The 26,839-nt window shown below is 44.7% G+C and overlaps 1 protein-coding gene across 5 annotated transcripts; it reads right to left on the bottom strand.

Annotated features, from left to right (window-relative positions):
• Positions 1–1,733: 1,733 nt before the first annotated feature.
• Positions 1,734–26,277, bottom strand: sec31a (SEC31 homolog A, COPII coat complex component). 5 transcript variants are annotated; one of them, XM_021320044.2, is made up of 28 exons: positions 26,016–26,277; positions 24,318–24,397; positions 23,903–24,026; positions 23,606–23,804; positions 22,650–22,745; positions 22,280–22,420; positions 22,034–22,176; positions 20,469–20,568; positions 20,135–20,296; positions 19,083–19,235; positions 18,777–19,001; positions 18,621–18,695; positions 18,479–18,520; positions 17,234–17,515; positions 15,591–15,702; positions 15,161–15,339; positions 14,946–15,072; positions 14,700–14,845; positions 13,314–13,487; positions 12,929–13,180; positions 11,150–11,257; positions 10,682–10,784; positions 8,423–8,785; positions 6,781–6,836; positions 5,522–5,767; positions 5,320–5,439; positions 5,150–5,221; positions 1,734–3,134 (listed from the first exon to the last, which is right to left on the bottom strand). In XM_021320044.2, exons 2-28 carry the CDS (start codon positions 24,394–24,396, stop codon positions 2,955–2,957), a joined length of 4,059 nt encoding a protein of 1,352 aa, XP_021175719.2. In that variant the 5' UTR covers position 24,397; positions 26,016–26,277; the 3' UTR covers positions 1,734–2,954. The 5 variants fall into 5 exon arrangements, with proteins under 5 accessions (XP_021175719.2, XP_012725101.2, XP_021175721.2 ...); XM_012869647.3 differs by having other exon boundaries at positions 5,522–5,770; positions 26,016–26,276; XM_021320046.2 differs by lacking the exon at positions 8,423–8,785 and having other exon boundaries at positions 26,016–26,276.
• Between the last annotated feature and the right edge of the window lie 562 nt (positions 26,278–26,839).

The raw sequence follows: 26,839 nt of genomic DNA, 5'->3' as shown, positions 1-26,839 counted from the left end.
TTAAAATCTGTGATTCGGTGCAGCTTTTTCAAACTGAGACAGCTGACCAAAGATTTTAATCTATGCTTCAATTACAACTTGCTTAGATTACCTCACTCCACTTTACTCTGGGCTTAATAAAACTCTAGTGGTTTGACTGCAGCTGCTTCAAAACGCTGCTGCTCTTCTTTTAACTGCTACCAGAAAACGAGAACACATTTCTCCAGTTTTAGCAGCAAATCACTGGCTACTGGTTCACATTCGGGATTTTTTTTTTTTTATCATTTCATTTTTAAACATCTTCATGGCCTTGTTTTCCAGGATCTCAGACCTGCTTCATATGCACACTTCCTCTAGTTTGCTCAGGTTGGCGGATCAGTTTTTATTAGTCATACGAAAAACAAAGACTGCAAAGAAGTAACCACACTTTCTGGTTGTTGCACCAAAACTGTGGAATGAAGTAGCTTTGCCCATCAGGCAGGCCGACTCCCTTTCTGTTTTTAACTGTTCTCTTAAAACACATCTTTTCTTTTTGGCTTTTAACAGTCTAAATTTGAGCTTTTGCCGTTTTTAGTGTTTGTATTTGTGTATCTGCATTTAATTGCATTTGCTGGCTTTAACTTTTTATTCTGCTTTGAATTACTGGTGTTTAGTGTGTGTAAATCACTCAGGGAAACTGAGTTTTATTTTAACGAGCTATTATAATAATAATGCAGAGTTGAAAATATTAATAGTTCCTAAAAAGGAGGAAATGTGGTTGTTTTGCAAGCAGAAGTTCTTCAAAAACAGCTCAACAATGTGTTCTCCCTGATTTAGCATAATCCAGTTTCTGATAATATAAGCAAGTTGTAATTAAAGCACAGATTAAAATCTTTGGTCAGCTGTCTCAGTTTGAAAAAGCTGGACCGAACCACAGATTTTAACTGAGCATCAACATTATTATTCTGAAATCTTACACGCAGGTCTGTAGCAGCGTGTGTACTTTAACACTGATGTTAGAGACATCAATGAGCCCAAACACCATAAACTCAGTCTCTTTATTGTTCTGGTGTAAGAAGTTCGTAGACATCCATGATTTCTGCAATGCATTCAAGAAGTTTATTTGCAGAGAAATGATTTCCCTTTTTAGTGCTTAAAAGTCTGACTTCTGTCTTAAAAAAAAAAAAAAAAAAAAAAAGGCTAAACCATGTTTTCTTAAAACTGACCCCAATGGGAAGGGTAAAAAGAGAAGAGGAAGAGGTCAAGAATGGAGCATTGAGCCACTCCGCATGAGTGGGACTCTTTAATAAAATAGTGTAATCTATCTATATATACATGTGTGTGTATGGATGTATAGTATACATCTTTGTTTATCAATGGAAAGATCTTCATTGGCATCACAGTTTTTGCTCATTTGCATGTTTCCGATGATATTTTTCGGATTTATCTCTGGTGATGACCTCCAAGTCCGGGGTTGGAAGGTCTCGTTCCATCACCCAAATCTTTAGCTGAAATTCATATCCGGACAATGGTGAGGCAACTTCAAAATGTTAAGATTGCTTCCAATCAGAAGAGAAAAATAATTAATTTTGGGTTTAAGTGAATTAGCGCAACCTATGCCATTTACAGTGCCATTAGAAAGTATTTGCCCCCTCACAGAGTTCTTCGGTTTTGGCCTTTTTTCGAGCTTACATATTTCAATTTCAGCTAAAATATCTCCCAAAAATAAATGAAAGGTAGTCCCTTTATTTAAAAAGAGTTCAAAACATACAAGGTATATTGTAAATAAATACTATTTATTGAAAATATTGCCTGTAGTCAGTCAAAAAAAAAAAAACTTGTCTTCTAGAGCAGAACAGAAAGTGAGGTCGCCCGGTCAGGCTGCAGCCCTCATCATCGCTGGAATGAATATCAAGTACGAGCCTCCTTCCAGTTCCCCTCCGAGGTCCGATTAAATCAGCACATAATTACCTCTACCTCCTTAAAGACAGTCGAGCATGTGTGAGAGCATGCAAACGCTGAAATACAATAAAAGCTTGTTTCTGTAAAGTTCATTGCACTCTGCTGAGCCTGGTGATTATTACTAAAAAAAAAAAATAATAAAATAAAGTCAAACAGAACAAAACGAGGAAAATCCAATAAAACATCGACCTCCCCCCATTGGAGGGGCTACGCTGCTGCACACCGACACGTTGGTCCAATATGTTGACTGCAGCAACACCAGTGGTGAAAGTAAGTGAGCTGAAGGTGACGTTACGACACCAGCATGCGTTTTAAAAAAAGAAGAACTGGCATGGATTATAGACCGCCCAGTTTTTATTGGACTTTTGGTTTGATTGAACAGTTTATCAACACGCTCGTCTGCAGGGTCACTGCAAATTGTGTGCAGGCCAACGCAGCCGGCGCCTAAATTAGAAAAAGCAATGGATCCATGGGGTGTAAGGTATGGAAGCGCTGATGTAGTGCACAGATTAGAGATTATAAAGATTAAGAAGCAAAGGTTTCCTACATCTAAAGCTTTCCTTATCGCATGAATTTTGAGCTTAAAGCATGCAGCAGAAATCTGCTACTAAGACATAATTGATAGTAGCTTTAAATTATGATATTATAACACTGATTTGGAACATAGGCATGTCCGTTAAATCCCTTATGTTTCTTTGTCATCACTGCTAACATTTTTCCCACCTTTAATTTTACCTCAAATACAGTTATGCATATTAATTAACCTCCTCAGCTATCAACATTACGCAGGACTTGCCAGCCTATGTAAAGGTTGACGCAGTATCTCTGAATAGCCCTTTAACTGACTCAGTATTTACTTTCACCACCGAGCGTGACTGGCCGCATGGCTTGTTTTGAGTTGCGTCGTAAAAACACGAATGGCACCAAGAAAAGCTGATCGTTCCTGTCGAGAAGGCTCGAGTCATTTGCATCGCTTGTGAAACAAGCGGCCGACGGACTCCCGGCTCGGGCCGCCCGGACGAGAGGCCCGGACCTCAGACGCCGAGCTTGTTGGCTTGCGTCAGCACCACCTTCAGCACGGGCATGAACGCGGACGTCTCGCTGAAGTTGCTGTTGCTGACGATGTGGGTGTGGATGTTGAGGCCCTCCGCGTAGGATCGAGACTCGATGGTCCTCGCTATGTTATGGAGGCCTCCAATGATGGCGGGAGAGAGCTGAGCGGAGGAGGAAAAAACAAAAACAACAGCGTTAGATCAAAACTCTTCCAGCCAGGTGATAATGTTTTTTTTTTTTAAAGGGTATTTTGTTTATGGCGGTTCTAATGGATTCATATAAATGTTGAAAGTAAACTCATACAACTTTAACAAAGAAAATCTGAAAAGTGTGAATGAGCTAATAGTTTAGTATACGTCTGTCTCCATATGGCCTAGTCAAAGTGCATTATCCAAGCTGACTGAGCTCCAGGCATTTTGCAGAGAAAAATGAGCATAAAATGTCACTAAAGAAGTGAAAGTTAAAGTTCAAATTAGGGTTGGGCGATATGAATTAAAAAAATAAATCTCCGATTTTATCATACCAAATCCGATTAATCGATTTTTTTCCTCCTTTTTGTTTCATAAAAAGAAATTTTAAAACCTTGCTTTTATGTCAAGCATTTCGTCAGGGAGTTGACCTGAATTCAAAGTGCAACTAAAAACAAGCTGTGAAACATGCTTGTAAAACAAGATGGCAGCCGTGCCATTATAAACAATGAAAATATAACAAAACATTTGCTGCTAGTGGTATTACACATTGAGCTAAGAACAGGCTTCACTGCACTTGTGAACTTCAAACTAAGTTAAAAAGAAAGTAAATAAGTAAATGACTACTTAACAATATTTTGACAATACATTTGCCTAAACATATATTCAGCATCACATGCTGTTCTCTTCATGGAAACCCAATGAGTGTATTGGCAAAATAAAATCCAGATTTTCCAAAAATGAAATCTTAAAGAATTGTAAATTCGAATTAATCGATTAAATTGATTTATCGCCCAGCCCTAGTTCAAATAGAAAACCACATACTTTTAGTTTCTCATTTGAAAACAAAAGAAAATTTACGAGTTTTGTTGGTTATAGCATAAAATAATTCACTAAGATAGCAGACGATGCTAAATTCCTCATTCAGTCATGCGACCCACTGTCTTAGCCACAAGGAGGCGCTGTAGGATGCCGTGACATTAGTTTAGTCAAACATGATATCAGGAAGTAGGCATTTTACATAGCGAGTCAATGTTTATTCATCTTTGTGATGGAGTTTTTAACCTTAAACGAGGACGAATACGAAGCTACACTGCAAAAACGGATCTAAAAATAAGCAAAATGTTCTTAAACATAGTGTTTTTGTCCTTGATCTGAGCAGGTAAATTAGATCATTTGCCAATGGAATGAGTATTTTTACCCCTAAATTAAGATAATTAGACATCCTGCACTTGGAATAAGATGATGGAGATGAATTGTTCCTATTTTAAGTGCACAAATCTTATTCTATTGGCAGATCATCTTATTTACCTGCTCAAATCAAGGACAGATACACTAATTATAAGAAAATTTTACTTATTTTTAGTTCCGTTTTTGCAGTGTAACCAATTGGATGTTAAAAAACGAAGAGTGCCGTGTCCGGCCATGTGCTTTTGAGCCGATAGTGAGGCGTGAACTCCGGGACAACACTGAGGGAAGTGGAGAGGGGAGTACTAGCGATGATGATGATGCTAGTAGGCAGCATGGCAGTGATAGGGATTCAATGGGGGTAGCTATACCCAGCCTTTCTGGATCCAAATTTGACGCAAAACCGAGTCCATCAGATAATTAAACATTCCTTTCCCCGATCCAAATCCATTCTTACACTTGGCAGCAGTACAATAGACCACTGTAATGACTATTTAACAATCCTTTCAGAGTACGTAACAAATTTGTGAAGTAGTGGTTCTCGACACACGCTGGAGGATGTTTGACTACACGGACGTCACGGCTGTGTTTTCGTCATGTGACTGCTCTCGCTGATCGCTGGAGGCGCCCAGCATACAGTAAAATTCTTGAAAAAAAAAAAAAAAAAAAAAAACATAATCCTCCATCACACACGGTAAAACTGCTCTAGACGCGCTCCTTTCTATCTCAACTTTAAAGCGCTGTAGCCACCCTTGTCCCAGGCTTCGCACTGAGCTCTGTGTCAGCACAGCTAAACTCACCGTCTGCTCTCGGAGTTTGTCGTAGAGGGCCTCCAAGCGCTTGTTGGCATCGTCGAGCTTCCTCTTGGTTTGCTGTGAAACATAGCAGCGACACAGATAACAGATAAGACACAGGTTCCTATTTATTAACACAGAGCTGGACCACACTGCCTCTCCAGGACACCACTCACAGGGTCGGTGGCTACGGTCAAGCACTTCTGGATCAGCCCTTCGAATGTGGTCTTCAGGACCAAGTGCTCATCGGGGATGGGCTTCTTCGTGATCTTCTCAGCAGGGATCGACTGCAGAGGCTACGAGTATTGAGACATGGACGAGTCACGTGAAACTTTATCCTCACGTCTCCAGAGTCGGCGTCACCGGAGAAGCGCGTACCTGAACGGCGTCTCCTGTCGGCGCTCCGGGCGCACCCTCCATGCTGGAGTTGGGCATCGGCGGGTTCATGGCCTGAGAGGGGAGCTGTGTCTGATGCATGCCTGAGTATTGCACCTGGGCACCGTGGAGACCCTGCACCATGGCCTGAGGGGCTCCAGAGGACATGGGCTGGGCCTGAGTGTCGGCACCCAGCGGGGTCAAGATGGGCGCCGTTATCGGGGCGGGTGGGGTGTAGTTCTCTGGAATCTGCTGGATAAATAAAAAAAAATTCAACCTTAGTAAGATTTATCTCACCAACACATCCCACAACTCAGATTAGGAGTAGGTTTCCCTAAAAGTGGTCAGGCATTTTTTTCTAAGCTGAATAAAATCAAGTCGCCTGCATTTAGTCAAACAGGCTCAACTCTTCAGTTGTGCAACATGAAACACTGCTCAGCTCAGTTAAAACGGTTCATACCCCTTCATTTCTTACATTTTGACACATTACAAGCACAAACTTTAGATTTCAGTAGGAATTTAGGTGACCAACCAACAGCAATTCACCAATAGGTGCAGCTTTTTTAAAAGGCTTTCACACAACTTTTTATAAACTCACATTTTTATCAGTTTCTCTGCATTTGAAAAATAAAAAATACAAGAACATTTGAGTCCAATGTACTCATTTTAAACCTGCGTGAGTAGCAGTAGAAGCCGATACTCCATTTGGCTTCCAATCTTAGGCCCACAGCTTTTGGACTAAGGTCAGCTCTATTTCAACATCTACAAGCCTTGGACTGGTCCAGTAAGGACTCGTTTAGCCTAGACTAAATGTACATCCTAAAAAGGACATGTATGGTTTTATATTCATCTTGTTTGCAGATTCAGCATCGTCTTTGGCCTTTTAGACCCAGCTGCAGAATCACAGGACCAGTGCAAACTGGATTTCAAGTTTTCTAGAGCCCAAACAGGTAGTAAAATCATGTGGTGTATGATTGGTCTTCAATCACACCTCGCCTAATCAACAGAATCTGTTCCAACAACTGGGGAAAAGCCTGTTTAGTGTGGAGGATTTCCTGAGCTTTTAGTGAAAAATGCCAATGATCCACCCTGGATTCATGGTTGTAGACCATTTCCAAACTTGCTGCTTACCGCGGACTGATAAGCAGAGCCTGATCAGGCAGCAGACGTTGATCAATAAGACCACAAGATGATTTATAAGACAGTTTTTAGAGCTGCTAGTAGCACCCAAATTTTAAAAAGAATAATTAATGCAGGTTTACCTTCTTCTTTGGTGCCCGGGTCAGAGCTGGGGGGTCGTTCCAGCCATTCTGAGGTCCTACAGACAACACACTGTTCAGCTGCTTGTTTTAGCTTTTGAACATTTGTCAACACTTAGTGGCATTTGTTATGCCTTTATAAAAGCTAAAGAAGCTTAAACTGATAACCAAGTGTAGTAACTGTCCAATACTTTCATATAGCTTAAATATCAGTGTTTTACTAAGTGATCACATCTCCACCAGTTAAACTAAAGCTTGATTTCTTTGCTAGATTGTTGTTCGATAATCAAAAAACAAATCAAGTACCAACTCAGGTTAAATAAACCGTTTCCAGATTAGAGATCAATATATCTTTATTGTACCTTTCATTTTGAATCATTACCAACAGAAAGCCATGCAAATTTACTTCATCTAATTTAGACATTCTCCCATTAATGATTTCCGCCTGCCTTCTTAGCTCTCAGCCAATCAGAGAGCTCCCAGCGAGCATGTGACACGTGGAAAGGAGAATGACCCTTTCTCTGACCCAACCAGCAGCGGAACAGTTTCCATTACTTTCTCACCTGAATGTATTTAGTTTAACTAACATGACTAAAGAACAATCTTCCAACCCTGTTCTGCGCTAATTGTCATATGTTTGTGTTTGTACAGGCATCTGTTATGTGTATCGTTGGTTTCGGAGACTTTTATTTTGTTTATTTCAATATTGTATTTCCATTGTATCGACCGTAAATAAGAAATATATTGTGACATAAGTTTTGGCCATATCGTCCAGCACTAGGTTTGTCTTAGCACAGTAAATTGTTTAGAAATTAAATAGGGGCCTTTTTTTTGTAACAAAAATTACATTGTCACCCACAATTATTTTTTACAGAAATGTAACAAACTTTTTGGAATTTAAACTTGAATTTTTTGGTGTCTGCGGTATAAACACAAACTCTGAGCCCCTTTCAATGACCAGGGACTCTAGTGTGTGTGTGGAGAACACTGTAATTCACTATATATATATATATATATATATATATATATATATATATATATATATATATATATATATATATATATATATATATATATATATATATCTATATATATATATATATATCTATATATATATATATATATATATATATTTCCAATATTGATATTTATTACTTTAAAATGTACTTTTTAAAGTTTATCACCAACATCGTCACATTAATATTACCAAACTAATTTACTGTGCTTAAAGATTAACCTTGTTGTTTGAACTCACTATTTATAACTAAAACGTTTAGTAAAACTGGGAGATTACACTTTCATTTTCACATATTTTACAATTTTCTTTTATACATTTCTAACTAATCCCCATAAAAATAGCAGGAAAATGTGCACTACTGGAAGAAATCTAATTCTATGTTTCTACAAAATAAACGTGATGATCATGAACAGCAACAGTGAATTTTCTTTGCCGTAATAAAAACACAGTAAAGTCAGTGGGAGGCCTGAACTGTCTACAGATGCTTCTGTCCCTGCAGACATTCAGCTATGGTCACTTCCCATCTTTGCCTCAAACTAAACTGTGAGGCTGAGAGAGTCGGTTAGCAGGACAGTAGTGAGGATGATCAGAGCCATGCAGACCTGTTCTCAGCGTCTAGCCGTGTACCTGGGACTCCGCTCGGCGGAGGATGAAGAGGAGGAGGCATGTACGACACAGGAGATCCTGGCCCGCCATGCTGGAAAGGCGCTCCGGAGGACGGAGGAGCGGAGAAGGAAGAGGAGGTGGGAGAGAAAGGAGGGTGAGAGGAGGACATGCCCTGGCTGACAGGAGGCTGTCCCGGATAGAGAGGCGGCGGCGCTGGCTGAGATGGGACGGGCTGAGTGTACTGAGAGAGGAAGCCGGGGGGGTGAGGAAGGGAGGAGGGCTCAGCAGGAGGACTTTGAGGAGGAGCAGCAGAGGAGTACTGTAGAGGCTGATAGACAGGAGCCCCCCCAGCTCCAGGCGGGTACTGGTTGGCCTGGGGGTAGGCTGGGAGGCACACAGGAGCTTCTGTTAGTGAAAAATGCAGCTCATGCAGCTCAGAGGGCACAACAAGCAGAGAGTTAACAGAAAACTCACACGGAGGAGCAGACATGACAATCAAACATCTCCACGGAGAAATGTTTGCCGGTGTTTTAAAGCAACACTTCTTCCTGCCGCCAGGTTTTCATAGACCAGCGTTTTATAGTCAGGCTAGCAGTCATAAAGCAGACCCAGGTCTGAAAACGTTAACAGCCAGTTACAGCTGCCTCAGAACTCCTACAGATTCAACACCTTTCAATGAGAAAAAGGACTGGAGTTTTCTACAGATACACGGAGAGCAGAGTAATGCAGCGTTGCCCCCACCCCCACCTGTTGCTGCACGCTGCTGGTCAGAAGGCTGCAACATTTCTACTTACAAAAAGGAGACAATTTGCTGTTTGGATGCATTTCTGTTCATTATAGTTCGTGGTCTTTAGTTCCTAGAGTGGGAACTAAAGACCTGGCCACTTTTATTAAGGCAAGCTACAGGCAGGGAGTGAGTTCAGCAGGTGACTGCAGGTCCTGCCTGAGCAGATAGCCAGAATATTTAACCCACCTTTATATATCAGCAGCTTGGATTCATCTAACACTAACCCCTATAAAGTTAAATAGCAACAAAAACACAAGCACAATATTACATATAAACACCTGAAATCTAAATAAACTAAATTTAGTTGACATTTAATCAGACCAGTGTTTTTCCCAAACTACTGAGATTGCCTTTCTTCCTCCTCCTTTCAGCCATCTGGCCAGCAGTGTGCAGCAGCAGGTGGGGGAGGGACAGAGCTGAGATACCCATACTCAGCTTACATCCTCAGAAAACGCCGGTCCCTCCAGCACCCTGGACTAATGCGGAAAAGTATTCGCAAACAAATCCAAACGTTGTAACATATGGCAAATGCAAACAATACACCGATCAGGCATAAGATTATGACTACTGAAAAGTGAAGTGACTATTAGAGCAGTCAGATCCTCTGGTTCTGGTCTACCCTGCATACCCAGAACCAGAACCAAACATGGAGAAGCAGCATTCAGCTCCTATGCTCCACAAATCTGGAAAAAAAACTTCCAGAAAACTACAAATCAGCTCAAACACTTTTGAGTTCTTTTAAATCACAACTGAAAAGCCATTCTGTTTATACAGTTGCTTTTGACCCATAGTAACAGGAACACTGACCAACACATTTGATGTGTATTGATGATTTTCAGTTGACACAATTTAATGTTTGTCACTGGTCTCACAACCAGTGACCGTTTCAATGCATTCAGGATGATGATGATTTGTATGATTTCACGATAAAGCACTTTGGTGCTGAAACGTGCTGTACAAACAAACTTGACTTGAGAAGCATTAACAACCATCTCTTCATCGTGGCACCTATTGATGGTTTGGATATAGCAGGCAGGAAGGGAACCTATATTCCCTAAAATAGAAAAAGGAAGAAAACTAAAGACTGGACCTATGTTTGACTGGGACCAAACTGGGCCAGAACATCTTTAAAACTGCAGCTCGTCTGAGCAATAGTGGTGAAGGGTGACGTGGTCATAGGCAGGACCCAGTGGTCCAATCAGACAGATGAGCTCCAAACTGCTGAAGATGCTGCTGGTTCTGACAGAGAGCTGTCAGAATATTCAGCGTTTCACCAATTACGGTGTAAAGGAACTGCATCGGCGCTGAGCCTCAAGGTGCTGCTGCTGGTCATAATGTTATGCCTGATCAGTGTATTTCATAGTATTTGCTGAAGTACTAAACATCAACATTATATTCCCATTTCAGGCTAACAGTCTTTCTAAACACATGAACCCATAAATCATCCCGAACCGTCTCCGTGGGACGGCGAGGCCTCTTGAAGCCACACTTACGCTGGTACTGATGGGAGTACATGTACGCAGGAGTGGAGGCGGCCGAGGAGGCGGCTGGTGTGCTGGAGGCTGGCAGCCCGTACATGGGGTTCATGGGCTCCACCTGGAAGAGTCCAAGCCGTTTTAGCAACGCAAGAAAGAATACATCAGCAGCAATCAGTTCAGCTATATCAGTTATCGAAGCACCGCAGGTATTCAGATGTGGCAATCATGCGGTGAAATAATCAGAACCAAAGCAAAGACATCGTGGAGACAGTAAATGTGTCAGGAGAGAGGAAACGTTTGACAGGAAGCGGCGTGTCGCAACAGATGAAGGCGTCGCCACAGACGAAGCGCGTTTATGGATGTGGCAATTTGGACGTGGAACATGGCTTCAAGAAATCATCAAGTCAAAGTAGTTTACTTTGTTTTGTTTTGTTACTATTTGCTAGGAGATGTGTGCCAAGACAGGGATGGAGCTTTGTATACCTGCTGGTCTGGGGCGCTGCCTACATGAGGAGGAGGAGGAGGAGGGACATTTGGGAGGGCTGTGGGAGTTTGGTTACTCCAGGAGGTGACAGTGGAGGCAGCCCTCACCTGAAGCAAATAGAGACACAGGGTGATGCCACAGAGGGATGATGGCCACAGCATGGCGGGGAGGGAGAGACAGAGAGAGAGAGAGAGGGGGGGACACACCAAACACCACTATGAAGACCACTTAAAGGGACAGCTCCTTTTTTTTTTTTTAAAGTGGGGTTGCGCGGAGCACCTGTGAGCAGTCAGTGGACAGCAGTCATCCGGTATTAAATATTAACATTAAACACCCGCCATGTGAGAAACAGACAACATGCAGAGCGAAGCTGCCGGGTTCTTTGGTTTGAAGGTTCTGTTTTAGGGAGCAGTGAGAAACGTCCCCCCTGATCTGTGAAGTATGACCACCCTCTGAACCGTGCTACGTTCCACAACCACAAACTTTCATTTATGTTACTGGGATTCCATGGAAGGACGATTATACAGCTTTTTTAAAATAAAAGCTTAATGTGTGGTATGCAATTCTATTCAGTATAGTTTGTAGAACCGCCTTTTTAAAGCATGTCTGTAACAGCTTAGCGTACGAAGAGACGGAGTTGTTTTTGCACAGCGATCTTTGCTCAGTCACGCTGGCTGCAGAGCATCACTTTTCTAGTCTGGCCGCTGATGTTGGATGTAGGTGTGGAGTTTGAGCAACTAACACGTTCCTTGGCTTTGATGCAAACCACTGCTGGCTGTACGTTTAGGGCTATCCAGAACCTTCTTCTGCAGCCTCCAACTAGTTTTCTTGCAGGATTGTCCTGCATTTATCTCCATTCATCTTCCCAGCAGCTGGTCTGTTCAGGTGGTTCGGCAGTGTTAAGTTTACAGCAATAAATAAATAATAAAAAAGGCCAGATTTGTAGAGTGCACATCATTGTTTGTCCTGTCCACCTGACTTAAACCTTAACCCAAACTCTGGAGGACTCTCTACAGCTCCTCCAGAGCAACCGTGGCTGCTTCTATAACTAATGCTCTTTTCAGCCACGTAGGTCTTGGTAGCTTCGCCGAAGTCCGTCCCTTTTCAGATGACGTGTTGCACAGAGCTCTGCCACATGTTCAGGATTTGAGGAATGATTTTATAACCAAAATCCTGCTTTAAAAACGTCTCTCTAACTTCCTCCCTGCCCTTTCTTCTTGCTCCTAAAGATGCGTTAGTGAATAATAGTGAACAGAGCAGACGGATTCCTGACGTGATTAAATAACATGCACGTTTACCCTACTGACTAATTAGGTGACTTTTGAAGACTATTTTATTTAGTGACTTCATTTGTGAAAATGGAAATCAACTCCAAGATTATGTGCCATCACAAAGAAGTGCAAAGCCGAAGCGTGCGGTCGTTATGTCACAAAATGGGAAAAAGCTCAATAAGAGCTGCTCTGATTCTCAACTCCAGGCGACTGCTGTCCATTACAATAACAGGTTGACTAAGGATGCTGCGTAACGCAACCATACCTAAAACAAGAGCGATCCCTTTAAGACCAATGGACAGATAATAGTAATTTATAAGAGCCCAGGTCTGACCTAGACCTGAGAGGACGCTGAAAGTGCACCCTCACTCGTTATATTTACGCCTTCAGAACAGCTGCTTTATAATTCGTATTCAAACCGTGGCTAAAAGGAAATGCATTCACAAAAGGACAAAGCCCCTTCACCCATTGATTGGCTCGCTACGTGTCGATCCTGAGAGAACCTACCGGCTGGTAATACTGTGGCTGAGGCGGGGCGGAGGCGGGTGAAGAAGGTCCGGGGGCTGGGGCTCCTGCAGCAGGGTGGGGAACCATGGCCGGCTGGACCGGGGAGAACGGAGGCTGGGGGGGAGCAGAGCCGGGCTGAGTGGGCTGAGTGGGTCCTCTGGGCAGCTGAGCCGCAGCTCTGTGGGTCTGTGCTGGAGCCGCTTGCTGTCCCAGAGCCCGGATGAGCCGGTCACGAAGCTGCTGCACGGCGGCCTGGATGGACGGATTTAGACTCAGTTTAGTCCTGGAGTGCTGAATCAAAACCTCACCAGCAGCCGCGCTTTGACGCATTCATGTCGAGTTAAACGAAGCCTGGAAACGGGTGGGCCAGACTGCTGTACGCTACCTGGTTGGTGTTGTCGGGCAGGTATGTGATGGCCGTGGACAGACTGCCCTGAGAGGCCAGCAGGTCGGCGTACTGGCTCATCTTCTCAGCCAGCAGGATGCCGATGGCGGCGGGGCCGGAGCGCTGGGTCAGCTCCACCGCACGCCGCAGCACCACCACCTTCTCCACCAGGTCCTGACGTTCACCAACAACACAGGCAAAGCACGCAACAATCAGAATGGAGGTTTTCAACCAGCAGGACACAAGCAGCCATCGTTTCTATGAAAGAATCTGATAAAGGCTACGCTCAGGTTCCAGCTATGCTTTGGCTTCTGCTTCTCCCTGAGGCTTTAAGGACAGAGTTAGTCTGATTCTCTTAACTTTATATACATACTGTATAAAGGATGCAGCCTTTTTATTAGGCCCGACTCTGAGGGCAGCACAAAGGCCTGCTGAAATGATGCTCAAAACCCTCAGCAAACCCAAAAGGGCTGCACAGCTGGTGACACTGTGTTACAGCAAGAATCCTGGGTTTGAATCCTGGCCTGTAATTCTGCAGGGAGTTTACATCTCCTGCTTCCTCCCACAGCCAAACATGATAGTATGTTTGTTGTGCGCATGGTTGGTTCTCCATTTTAAAGGGTTTACACGACAAACTTGGCAAACTCTTAGTGACTTTGAGGAATCGGCCTCAAAATTGGTCAGTATCTTCTAAAAAGGATGGGTCATTAAAAGTCATCAAAAAGGAGAGCTTTCATCCTGGTAAGAGGGGTTTGGCCAGACTTTCAATTGAACTTATCACGATAAAATACAAAATGTAACATTGAAACAGCAAAATTATGCCAAACTTTGTGCGAATGATCCAGTTTGGGTGTCCGTCAGTATGTATATGTGGTCATATCCTGACATCACATGAGCTTAAAGCTTAAGAGAACATAAAGTCACTTTTCCCCCCCAACTAATTTTTGCCCTTTTCACGTTCTGTATAGTTAGAAATCTAAAATGCTTGAATCAAACATCAAACTGATTGCTTTATGCTTGTTCTTTAACCTTTATATGTATTTAAAACAAAAACAAAAGTCTCTTGATGCTTTTCTGGCCTTAGATTGAGTGTGAAAACAGCAATAGTGCACAGCTGGTGAAACCTGGACTAAAAGTGTCGTGATGATGCCAGCGTCCTTTCTCAAACCTATTAGTGAAAACAAAGATTTTTTTTAAATAATTCTTAGTTTTCTCAGAATGCCTCATCCTTATGACTGATATTGTGCATCTCAAACCTTGACCTTTTTTTTTATCTCTGTTCAGATGAAAAAAAAAAAAAAAAAGTGTTTAAAGAGTTTAGACATCGGACTGAGATAGCCACAAAGATAGGTCAAAGTTAAAGAAGAAACCTGCCAACACACAGACCTGCAGGGAGAGAGGGCAGTGTCCGTCCTGAGCTCTGCTCCAGCTCGACACCAGCTTCTCCAAGTTACCCGCGCAGATGTAACACAGACAGGCCTGCGACTGAAGCCGGGGGTCCTCTGCTGCCTCCAGTCGGCTGCCCAGGAGGTCTGAAACAAGCGCGTTAGCGGGTTAAAGTGGTCGCGGCGGTCCGAGCGGCTGGCTAACACCCGGCGAGGCGAACGGAAAACGTCAAAAAACGCGAGTCACCGCAGAGGGGAGAGAACTCCTCGGGCTGAGCGTAGGTCATGACGGCAGCCAGGGCCTCCCTCCAGTTCTGCAGATCACACGTCTGCAGGATGTCACGCCAGTCCTTCATCACCACGGCGCTGATCAGCTGCAGGCCAGATGCACGCGTCCGTCATAAATAACTTTCCCTCTTTGAGACATAAACTCACGGCGCGGCTCTTTCATTCAGACGTCACCTTGGTGAGCTTGCCGTTTGCTTTGCTGAAATACTTCCTCTGGGTTTTCTCCAACAGCTCGGCTCCTCCGGCGATGGCCAGGATGATGCTGTCCGCCATTCGGTTGTCGTGGAGACACAGCTCCACGGCGCCCTCGAAGTCTCCAGTCAGCAGAGCCTGAGTGATCAGCCCATCCACATCTTGTAGGAAGTCAAAAGAAAAGAGAAAAAAATAGGTTAAATAACCGGGCCTGGGCCGTCTGGGCGGAGCCACCCATCCTAAAAAGAACGGTTGATTTTCTCAAAATATTTAAACCCACGTCTCACATTCGTTTAAGTAGAACAGGTTTCATTAAGTGTAAAACTGCCTCCTGCTTGAAACTAAAAGATTTCACACATAAATCCCAACACCAACGTGCTGCGCCTCCGTCCATTCGCCACAGCGGCGCTACCTTGACTGACGCTGAGGCTGACTCCTCCTGCGGGCGTTGGAACCGGGGGTGGGATCTCCGCCGGCGTCGCCACGGGGCTGCTCTCCTCCACTTCCACCTGGGCGCGCAGCTCCTGAAGAGTTAAACCAAACGGGGTTTCTACACAAAACTAAAGGTTGCAAAATAAGTTTAAATCATGGAAAAGAAGGAGGAGGACGTGCATTTATCCAAGGATCTTTACAGTGAAGTTATTAATAAGAAATAGTTCATTGGATGCTATAACCTAAACTATAGAGGGACCCCGAGGCTCAGCTTTGGGGTCCAAACACATTACAGTAAGAATTCATCTGAAGCCCTGAGGGCAGCTGAGACGTTTTTAAAAGCAAACTACAGATTTATCTATTCAGCTTGGGTTTTAGCTAAACTTTTAGAGCATTTTTTTAAATTATCTATTGATCTATTAATTATCTATCTATTATATCATTTTATTTCTATTACATTTATTTCATTTGTTTTTATTTCCAATATTTTGTATTATTATAACAGCTGTATTATTATGGGCTTGTCTGTATTGTACTTTATTCAATATTTTAGAATTTGTCACAAATATTTGGATGTTTTACTTTCATTTAAGGTCAAATATATAGGATTTATATTCCAGAATATTTGTGTTTCTGTCCATTTCTTTAATCTACTTCCTATTTCCATACTTCCCCATTAGACTGTCCTCTACTATGATTGTTTGTCTGATCACTGTAACATCAGGTGTTGGGAACCATAACGGCACACTGCAAAAAGGGATCCAAGAGTAAGTAAAACTTTATTGAAATTAGTGTATCTGTCCTTGATTTGAGCAGGAATGTTTAAATGATCTGGAAACTGAATAACATTTTTGCACTTAAAATCAGAACAACTCATCTCCATCATCTTATTTCAAGTGCGGTATATCTAGTTATCTTATTTTAGGGATCAAAATACTTATTCCATTCGGCAGATAATCTCATTTACCTCATTTCAAGAACATTACTTATTTTTAGTTCTCTTTTTGCAGTGCAAGAAACAAAATGCAAACCAAGACAGCATCTGTGGTATATTGCCAGAATCAGGACCGTCTCACGCTGCAGCAGGTTGGATAGGCACGTCTTGCTCTGCTGCAAAGCCACAAAGAGCAACCCAGGACTCATCGCTGGTCTAAAATATGTCTGTGATCTGTGGTTGAGACTCACTTTGACCGCAGGCATTTAACCGGCAAAATTTAAGGAAGTTCTTGTAACTTTTTAACAAACAAAAAAAAGAACCTAAATTGCTTAAAGTGAGATTGTTTGCTGTGTTGAATGCTGCACTGCTGTTCCAACAGGAGTTATACAACATGAATGCAGCATCTTCAGTTGAATGAACCTGAATTGATTTGACTGACACATATTCTCATTGATTAAACTTCTCTCAGTGGCTCCCAATGTGGACTTATGAATGGTATGCAAGGCCTGACGGCAAGACCCAACCTGCATGCTCCCTCCCAAACAGCCGACAATGAGCCTTTTCAACCAGAGCCATTACATCAAACTCACCAGGACGAGCTTGAACTGGGTGCCCTGCAGCGGCTTCCAGTGTAGCAGCTGCACAGCCTTACAGGCAGCCACTGAATCATTCTTGTCCTACCATACCTCATTAAGAGGAATCTCTTCCTCCTCCTCTTCTTCTTCTTCTGGCTTCTCATCATCCTCCTCCTCCTGGTCCATGTTTGCGTCCGGCTCGCTGTTAGGAACATCTTGGGCTTCGGCCGTGTCCTCGGCGTCTGGATCAGGGGTTGAATTCAACTGGAGCGTGGCTGCAGGCTGAAGGTTGGAGGCGGCGATCAAGTCGAACGCCGCCTCTGGAGTGTCGGCAGGTGGCGGCAGGCTGAGGTCTGCCGGAGGCTGGAGTGAGGCAGAAGTAGCCGAGTCCAGCTATGGAGCCAAAAAGCACCGGATAAGGACCAAACTCAGAACCAAGGGAGACTAAGGAGCACCACAGCGTCTCATTTCATGATGTGGTACTGGTTTGAGTTATTTCCACTTTAATGAGAAATCTATTCCTGGGTTTTATGTTGTTACAGAGAGCTGTTGTACTGAAGGAAGGATGGATGAAAGGACAGACAAACGGGTGGACAAATGATCCACCCATTCCCAAATGAACGGAACCAGGCCTGCAAACACAAAACTGTCTGTATCGTTTTCTTCTCCAGACTGGTTGGACTTTCCTTGCTACTTAAGTGACTCATCCAAAAAAAAAAAAAAAAAAAACACCCTCACTAGTGGTCTGCAATAGTCTGAATGGAAAGATGACTCACTCCGTTTAAAGAACAGACACTTTTACTCTGATTTCCACTGCCGTTTCTGGACTACATGTGAACATGACAATTACTGGGCATAAATACGATTTTTATTAAAGTGCGCCGTTACTTAAATATGAGGTCATTTCAGTTAAGATGTGTTAATCACTCCTTTGTCTCCAGCTTTTTCTGGCTTCAAAAAGAGAGGAAATCTCCTTGCAACACATCCTTATTGCAAAACTTAAGACCCACAGCCTTAAGTCTGACGATGAAGAGACGATCTAAAACATGAATTACAGTTGTCTCCCTGGCAGACAATAAATGAAGTCAATATCAGTCAGGCAACATTGGTACTGGGGATATAATGGGACCTCTGCAAAGATCACGAGGTGACCTTTAGCCGTGAGATGAAGACCAGTTTATTGGCTACATAAAGTTTAACCAACTAACATGATCTAAGAGTCAGGGTTAGCTCCAGCCTCTGCCTTAGCTGTCCCCGACTGAGAAAAGGCTCAGATTTAATAAACAGGTTATTGTTTTGCACCCGTCTCCCAAAAATCATGAACAATTTCCCTCAAACCTGCAGGAGATAACTTACCTGAGGGATGCCAGCAGGTTCCTTCTCTAAAGCAGCTGAGATCTGTGAACAGCACGGACAGGTTAATCACAAGACGTATTGAGATTTCCTTCCAGACGGTCTACGCGGACAACAGCGCGGGGGGGGGGGGGCAGGCGCTCACCTTTAAGGCCACCTCCTCCTTGTTGTAACCCAGGAGTTCCAGGTATCTGCTGCGGACGTCGCTTTCGAAATTCACCTGGTGACACAGAAAAGCAGCCCTGAGTTTCAGCCAAAGCCGTTCGTTTCAAGCCTCTCAGTTAAAGACTGAAGCTCGTACCTTCAGGAAGGACCAGACCGTTCTCTCAAACTCGTTCTCGGCCGCGTCTATCTTCTCCCGGCAGAAGTCCACGAAGCCGCCCGAGCTCAGCGTGGCCTGCAGCTGACCGGAGCGCTTCAGGAAGGCCGTTTCCGTCACCACCTGACTGATGTGGACGACGTGGGGCGTGTGCTGCTGAGGCTGCGCGTCCTTGCCGTTCTCCAGAGACACTAGCTTCCCTCCAAACTACGAGACAAAAAAAAACACCGCAGGTCAAAAACGTCGCCCGTTTACCCCGGGAAGGAGACGAAGCCGAGCGGGACTCACGGCGAAGGAGGCTCCCACTGGGCTGCGGATCCACTTGGGGGGCTTCTTGAGGGGGTTGACTGTAGCCGGGGGGGCGGCGCTCTGCGGCAGCTGCAGCGGAGGCAGCGTTTGCCCCGTCCCGAAAGGATCCATGTTCCCGAAGGAGTGGCTGATCTGAAACAGAGGCAGACGCTGAAAACACACCTGAGTTTGGCAACGTAAACGATAAACACACACACTGCCCTGCAAAACTATTCATGCCATTACCGTTCACATTTAGTCACCGAGGAGGCACAGACATAACCGTACGATGCTTTACTGGGATTTTACGGAGCAAACCGACACTAGCGAGCGCATGAAGATGAAAATCGTGGCATGCTTTTGGAAATAGCTTCCTGCCCGCCAATTCTTTCGTAATGTTTCTCCGTATGAGCTTAGACAGAGGCTGAAAGCAGAACAGCTGATGCCCAGTCAGACTGGATAAAGTCCTAACTCTACTTGCCTCTCATCCATAAAGGCCAAATCTGTAGAGGATCCAACCAAAGAGTGTCCTGTGAGTAGATTCTCCTACCTAAGCTGCACATCTCTGCAGCTCCTCCAGAGTCACATTGGGCCTCTTGGCTGCTTCTCTGCTGCCCTTCTTGCCCTGTTTGTCAGGTCGCGATAGTTTTTTTCTTCTATTTTGAACTGAATTGATGGCACATTCACAGTGGCGATGTTTTAAAATTCTCCACAATTTTAACCCTGAACAGGACGGCTGGATTCATACGGAGAGATTCGTTCAGTTCAGGTGGAGTCTGCACTGATCAGGTGAACATGACAGGCGGTTTGTAGGAATAGATTTCATTTAGATTTCAGAATAAAAAGAAAATTAATATAAATACATGCCACGCTTTTCTGCTTCACAGTTACTTCCTGTTGCGCTCTCCCATAAAATCCAAATGAAATACTCTGGCTATGATTACCTTTGGAAGGCACGGCAAACATTTTGCTTCGTGTTGTTTATTTTTTCTCCACAGAATCAGAAACTCCAGCTTTTATCGCCTCCATGTTTCAGGAATCAAACCCCTAACCTGGTCGGCGTGTCTCTGGCTCTGCGCCTGGCTGCTGCCGCCCATGATGGAGTAGATGTCGATGTGTCCGTCGAAGCCCGCCGCCGACAGCACGGCCGGGTTCCTGGGGCACCACTGGATGTCGAAGCACCACTGGCTGCTGGTGGGCAGCTCGTACACCACCTGGAGGGTGGAGGCCATCGTTTTTTTCTCGTGTCAATCAATCCGACGTTACATCCGGACAGCTTTTAGTGCAGCCGGGTGCCGCGGAGCTCAGAAACACAAAGCCGCCAGCAGTGAAGGGAGCCCGACGGAGACGGGCACACCTTCCCTGGCTGCTGCGTAACGCCGTTACCTCGCCTGTGTTTGGATTCCAGCACAAGATGCGGCTGTCCTTCCCGCAGCTCAGAAGCAGCTCTGGGTCAGCCAAGCTCCAGGCGATGGCCAGGACACCTCTGCAGATGAAAGGGCGGGGCAAAGGCAAACGTCAGCGGGCGGAAAGGTTTCTACAGATTAGGATGATGGTTTTCCTAAACCGTGGTCCCACACACACTTTGGAGAAGTGTAGCTTCACTGACATGCGTTCAGTCCTAATGGGTGTTTTGATAATAGCCAGATAACCGTGGTGTCCCTGGATGGGGGAAGGCGTGGCCCCCTGCACCCATCACTGAGCACAGTTCAGACCTACACTCAATACAGTAGCTGTGCTGCCCTGCAGCTCTCTCCACCAGGGTCAAGGTTTTGTTTCTTCCTTGTGTTTTATCTCTTTGCAGGTGTCCGTGGACATCTCTCCATGGTTTTCTTTGTGGACCTGTCCTCTCTTACTCTGTCACGCTCGGCTTCAGGTAATAATGAACACCTTAACAGCAGTAAAATAGTGAGGATGTATAGATATAAAGCCTCCTTTGGTAAAGTGAAGTCATCTGGCATCACTACTGCAGCCAGAGCAACACTATCTGCCACGAGGACATTACAAGGGGAGAAAAAAGGTTTGGTGTTAAGGGTTAAGAAGCTGCTAAGTATCAAGCATAAACTTTGGCTAGCTATGTCCAACATTCACACTTTCAAAGAGGAACAACGTTATAAAGAGTCCTATGTTGGGAAAAAAATTTTGCAATTAAAATGAATTTGCTTGTCAGCAGAAATCCTGTGACCTGAACAATTCTTCTGTCATTTTGATGCAAACGTGTAACTAAAAACAAAAGCTTTCATTAAAAACAAAAAACTTAATCTACTTTATCTGTTTCAAAAGGAGTTTTGATGGGGCTGACATCATCGTCCTGCAGGAACAGCCCACTGTGCCAAGCTTCAACCATCTAGCTGTTAAACATTTGAGGTGACGATGTCTTTATTTTACCATCAACAGGAAGAGACCCTCAGCATGATGCTACCGCCGCCATGCTTTGGATCTGAAAGCCTCATGTTGATTCATTCAGGTGTATTTCTTAATGAGACCAAACGCCTAAAAATAAAAAGCTTATAAAGCTTGTCTCCAGAAGGCGTTAGGCTCGCCAATGTGGACAATATCGATGGAGCTAAAAGAGCCCCCCCCCCCTCCTTCTGGTTCAGTACTCTCTCTCCTCGTTAATGTAAAAACCGTCTCTGTGGACCGCGACACTGGTGCTTCAGTATACTGCAGGTCCTGACGGGCTTTAGCCTTGATGGTTCCTGTGACGTTCTTGATTATCCTCATCCATTCTCTACATTCAAGGCCATCGTTTGACTTAGATGATTAAAACCTGGTCAAAATTCTGTTTCTGTGGGATTTGGTGCAAACTTTAGACTGACGGCACACAGGGCGACAGAGCTGCCTCTGACCTGGTTTCATTAATATGGATTTTGTTTAGTTTCTCCTGTATAAAATCTGAAACAGAACAGCACATGGAGGGAACGGTCCGGTGCCTTCAACAGGAACGTTACCGTGTGTGATGCTCTAAAACCTTGAGAGGAGAGGTAGCAAAACGCAGGTCCCACATCTGGATGACGGGCAGCCGGTCGTCTTCAGAGGCCAAGACCAGCTGAGTGGCCACTTCAGGGTTCCAGGCCAGTCCAGAGCAGTGCATCTGCAGGCAGACACACGAGGCCACAGCAGCAGGGTGAGAAAAGGAGAACGCCTTCCTCAGTACCTCACGGTGCGACGCATGCACTCTGCCAGAGAGGACCTACTCTGTTGCTGTGGTCGCTGACTTTGATGATCAGGTCGTTCTTCCGGAGGTCCCACACCGAGGCTTTGCCGCTGGGGCTGGCCGAGGCCAGGATGTGCTGGACCTGTTTGTTCCACGCCACGCAGCTGATGTCCTCCTGGGGCTTGGAGAGGGAGAGAACCCGAGAGCGTTCTTAGGGATCGTCTATACAAGGCAAAGCTGAGCTTAATCCAGCACCGGATATAAGGAACGTCGACAAACTCAGCGTGGGTAATGTTTGAGATCGGACGCCGTTAAAGGTTTGGAGCTGGCACTGTTTTCAGTTACAGCCACGTTAACCCTGGTGAATGGCAACTTAAGCACCAGGAACGCTGCGGGTAGCATTGTCGTACCTGTGCTTTGGGTCCTGGTGTCATGGGAGCGTCAAAGTTATTCATGTCCCAGATGTAGATTTCTGATTCATTCCCACCAGACGCAACCAAGTTTGCCTGAAAGAAAAGAGCAGAGCAAATAAATCCATCGGTTCCCTGAGCCTCGCAAAAGTATTCCCACCCCTTAGACTTTCTCAATCGTTTTCAAACTCTGGTGCGTTTTATTGAGATTTTTATAACCAAACAACAAGAAGTAGGGTCTAACTGAAGGGGAAAAGAAAGTAGTTTGTCCAAGTTGTTTAAATATAAAACTCTAAGCAGCGTGGTGTGTGCATTTTTATTCAGATCATTTCATCTGTGCAACTCCTAACAGCCGCTCCTTTAATCAACTTGCACACAGCTTTTATGCCGCATGCTGTTCCCGGTGTGACTGGGATTCAAACCTGGACTCCCATATCAAGGATGCAGTCTGACCTGCTATTCCACCAAGGGACCGACTGTGCAGCTAACTGCCTTCAGAGGTCGCCTAATTAGTGATTACGGTCTATTTGGGAGGGATGTGGCAATTTAATCCAGCTGTTCTGTGAAGGCCTCAGAGGGTTGTTAGTGAGGCTTATTTTCATAAGCAGAACGGGGGAAGCTGGTTGGGATAGACATGAACATGTGTGGAGCTAAACAGAAAGATGATAAAGACGTAACACAGTAGAATTGCGGCTGAAATTGCAGTAAAAAGTGGTTCTTTTGGACCCAACGGAGAACCACACTTTTCAGTTTTTGATTTATGATCACCATGCATTCTTTTTTTTTTTTTTTTTTACAAGTATGTGCCGCCGTTGTCTAGAACGTTGACTCTTTGGTTTGTGGATGTAATTTGACTTAATGTGGAAAAAGTTAAAAGGGGCGTGAATACTTTTGCAGGGGACTTTAGCTCTAAGCCGGATTATGTGGCGGTAAATTCAGGCTCAGGTGGCTCGTACTTGGAAATGGTTGACGTCGAGGGCCCTCACTGGCCCCGTGTGCCTGTCGCTCTCAGCTATGATGACGTTGCTCTCTCCGGCCATGATCTTCGCAGAGTCGTAGAGGATGACGTTACCGTTCTCCCCGCCGGCGACCAGGACGCCAGACGGGTAGCCCTGGCTGTCCATGCCGTAGGGACCCCACACCAGTTTATGATACCTGCGGGAAGACGGGGGAGCGAACCGTGAACGTGAGAGAGGCCACACAAGAAAGAAGAATTGGACAGCGATGGTGGTGCTGGGGGGCCTCTTCTCAACCTGTGAGGAGAGGACAGGCTGCCGCATGACTTCATGTCCAGAGACGGATCGGCCAAGTCCAACTCGAAGAACTCTAAGGAGGCATTGGTGCTGAAGGAGGCATCCAGTTGCTGGGCCGATGTTCCTGCAGAGACAGAAAAGCAGCTTTTCCTACAGTCTGTCGACATTTAAATAGATGCTTTAGCAAAACTGGCAAAAACACTAAGGAATTACAAAAGTGCAAAACAGATCATTTTAGTGTCTATTCCTCCTTTCCTTGTAGCATTGAATATAATTATATATAATAGTTAATAATTTGCGCAACCAAGACTCCAAGCAGAATTCAAATGTAAGAATGACATTAAATGGCGATCGGTAATAACAGAACACTAATTCCCAGCAGCCTCTGCAGCGGGTCGTAGCTGTAGGCTCCAACCTGTTGCCAGGTAGATAGGGTGGTGCTGAGCAGGACTCCAGCTCTGGATGGCTGTGCGGTTGATCTCTTTAAGTTTCATCCTGGAGGAAAAACAGAAAAACAGATTGGGTGTTATCTTACCACCCTGTCCCGGCGGTTTGTTTAGCAATCATGGCAGCGTATCACAAAATAAATTAAAAAAAGCCGACCTTGGAAGATATATCTAAACTATGAATAACAGAGATGGTGAAAAGCCGCCATCGAGACCGCCCAGTCGGATGCATATATCTTCGGATGATCCAATGTGGGCTTTATACAAAGGGTTTTACATCCAATGTAACTTTTCCATATGGTATCCCATCAAAACTGCAAACTTCAACTTACTTTACGGGGAATGTATGTGATAGACAAAAACAATCTGGGGCTGGCATCAATTGAAAAAACAAACAAAAAAACAAAAACAAAACAAAAAAACAACAACAACAATGCTTTACAGGCTAAAATCTAAAAATAAGTGTGGCATTCATTTGCATTCAGCCCCCCTCTACTCTGATGGCCCTAAATAAAACCCAGCGTGCCTCCATAGAGCACCTCACTATGTGGGGTGGGTATTATGTCCTACATGCCAGGTGTTGTGTGCGGCGGAAAACTTGAGCGCACCCTCCTCACAGCGAAGCATGGCTGCATCATGCTGTGGGGATGGGGCCCAGGTCTAAAAACGTACACGATTATACGTAGACTATTCCAGATGTTACCGCCCAGAAGAGATCTTTTCAGCAGCGCCCTATATTTACCCCCCCCACCACCCCCATGCACCCTCCCACTGAAGACTTAGACAACTTTATTTGTCATTTTGTATGCACAGAGTGCGTACAGATATGAAATTTCGTTGCATACAGCTTGTAAATTGCAGTAAAAATTAAGGAAAGCAAGATGCTCCTCTTCCCAGAACGATACCTCGTTTTATTCAGAGGTTTCAAATCAAAGGGCGGCTGAATATAAAGGGTGTGGCAGTTCAAGGGTTGGGACTATTTTTTGTGTGGCACCCATGCTAAAGTCATGTCACCCTCCCGGGAACAAGGGTCTGATAAGCACTGACTTTTAAATGGACCTGATCCCAGTGCCTTCCATGTTCTGCAGGATAGTTGCTTTGTTTTTGACTCACTGAGCTCCTTGCTGCCACAACAACTCCATCTGAGCACCGGTCTGAAGGTTTCCCTGCGGAGATGTCTGCAACGTCAGCCCTTTCTCCGGGAGCACCAAGCCAGAGGGCCAACTTTATAAACAACAAACCACGCTTTGACACTCATTCCATATGCAGAAGTGGTTCTTTTTCCTCACTTCCGTCCGCTTCTTCTATGGTTTAGTTACAGAGTAACAGAGGAGGGCCCTGTTATCACACGGCTTCAGTGACTACTGACAGCAGGGGCTGGGAAGGGGGAATTAAACCCACGTCGAGTCAGATTTGATGTAGCCATGAAAACCCCAAAGCTAGCAGGGAGCTAACAGCTGATGGAGGATTAAAAAGCTCCGACAGAAGGAGCGTTCCTGCTAAAACAAGAGGTCAGATGTTACCGTCGGCTCCACCAGCTGTCCAGGCGAAGGACATGCTGCGTTTCCCTCAGCACCCTGCTCGCTACCATAAACCATGGAGGGGAAAAAAAAGCAGTCCTCCACACAAACACACGGAGATCTTGTTACTTCTCTAAAGCGGCTTACCTTCTCTTCTTGACAGCTCCTCACATGAACGCGACACTAAAACCAAGACACGAACAGACGCAGCCTCCGGTCCGAAGAGGTTCCCGCTTCGGTTCTGCTCCGAGGAACGACGGCGTGCAGGCGGGCAGGCAGAGAAACGGGCTACCGGCTCCCGGCGGCGGACTCTCAGGACAGATTTCCACGTCCCCACTGGTCTCCATCAACGTGGCACTAAGCAACAGCCTCCTCCCACGAAGAAGAACACCAACTTCCGGTTGGACGAAGTGCACCTTCCCTCCCCCTAGCCTCGCGAGCTAACAAGCTAGGATAACTTTAAATGCTCGCCGAAGTTTAACCACTTTGTTTGACAAGTTTATTCTGAATTAATTTCCAGTCCTAGAATTTGATAAATATAAACACCGTACCCATACAGCGCTGGAAGCACGAGCAGGTGTTGCATTCAAGAGCAGGATGTTTTTTTTTTATTACACAGGCTCCCATTAAAGAAAAATACGATATTACCAACAAAATAGTAAGATCACTATATAAACTACCTAGAAATGACTCTTATACTTCTTGAATCAAGCGCATAAATGTATATCTAAGGCTAGAGCATGGCATTAAAGGGTGGCCCATCACTTGAGACGCGCAGCTCGCAGTTGTCTGTTATACCCTGAATGCATCATGAGTCTGACCTTTTACAGTGGATTGAACGCATTCAAAACACATAGCAATAATGGGATGAAAGTCGTTTTAAAGGGCCCAGCTGTGCAGATGTTTCATTCGTGGTTGCACGTAACGTTGATCTGTTGCATGCCCACATATGAGGCAACGCTTGTTAAAAA

This window comes from Fundulus heteroclitus, chromosome 8 (genome assembly GCF_011125445.2).
Source record: "Fundulus heteroclitus isolate FHET01 chromosome 8, MU-UCD_Fhet_4.1, whole genome shotgun sequence".
Lineage (NCBI taxonomy): Eukaryota > Metazoa > Chordata > Actinopteri > Cyprinodontiformes > Fundulidae > Fundulus > Fundulus heteroclitus.
The sequence above is the reverse complement of the archived record's forward strand: the minus strand, read 5'-3'. Positions and strand labels throughout refer to the sequence as shown.

Coding starts and splice junctions, on each gene's coding strand:
- sec31a (XM_012869647.3), bottom strand. CDS start 24,396: ATGAAACTTAAAGAGATCAACCGCACAGCCATCCAGAGCTGGAGTCCT. Junction 13,181..13,313: donor TGCCCGACAACACCAACCAG/GTAGCGTACAGC, acceptor CCGTCCATCCAG/GCCGCCGTGCAGCAGCTTCG. Junction 10,785..11,149: donor GCAGCGCCCCAGACCAGCAG/GTATACAAAGCT, acceptor GGACTCTTCCAG/GTGGAGCCCATGAACCCCAT.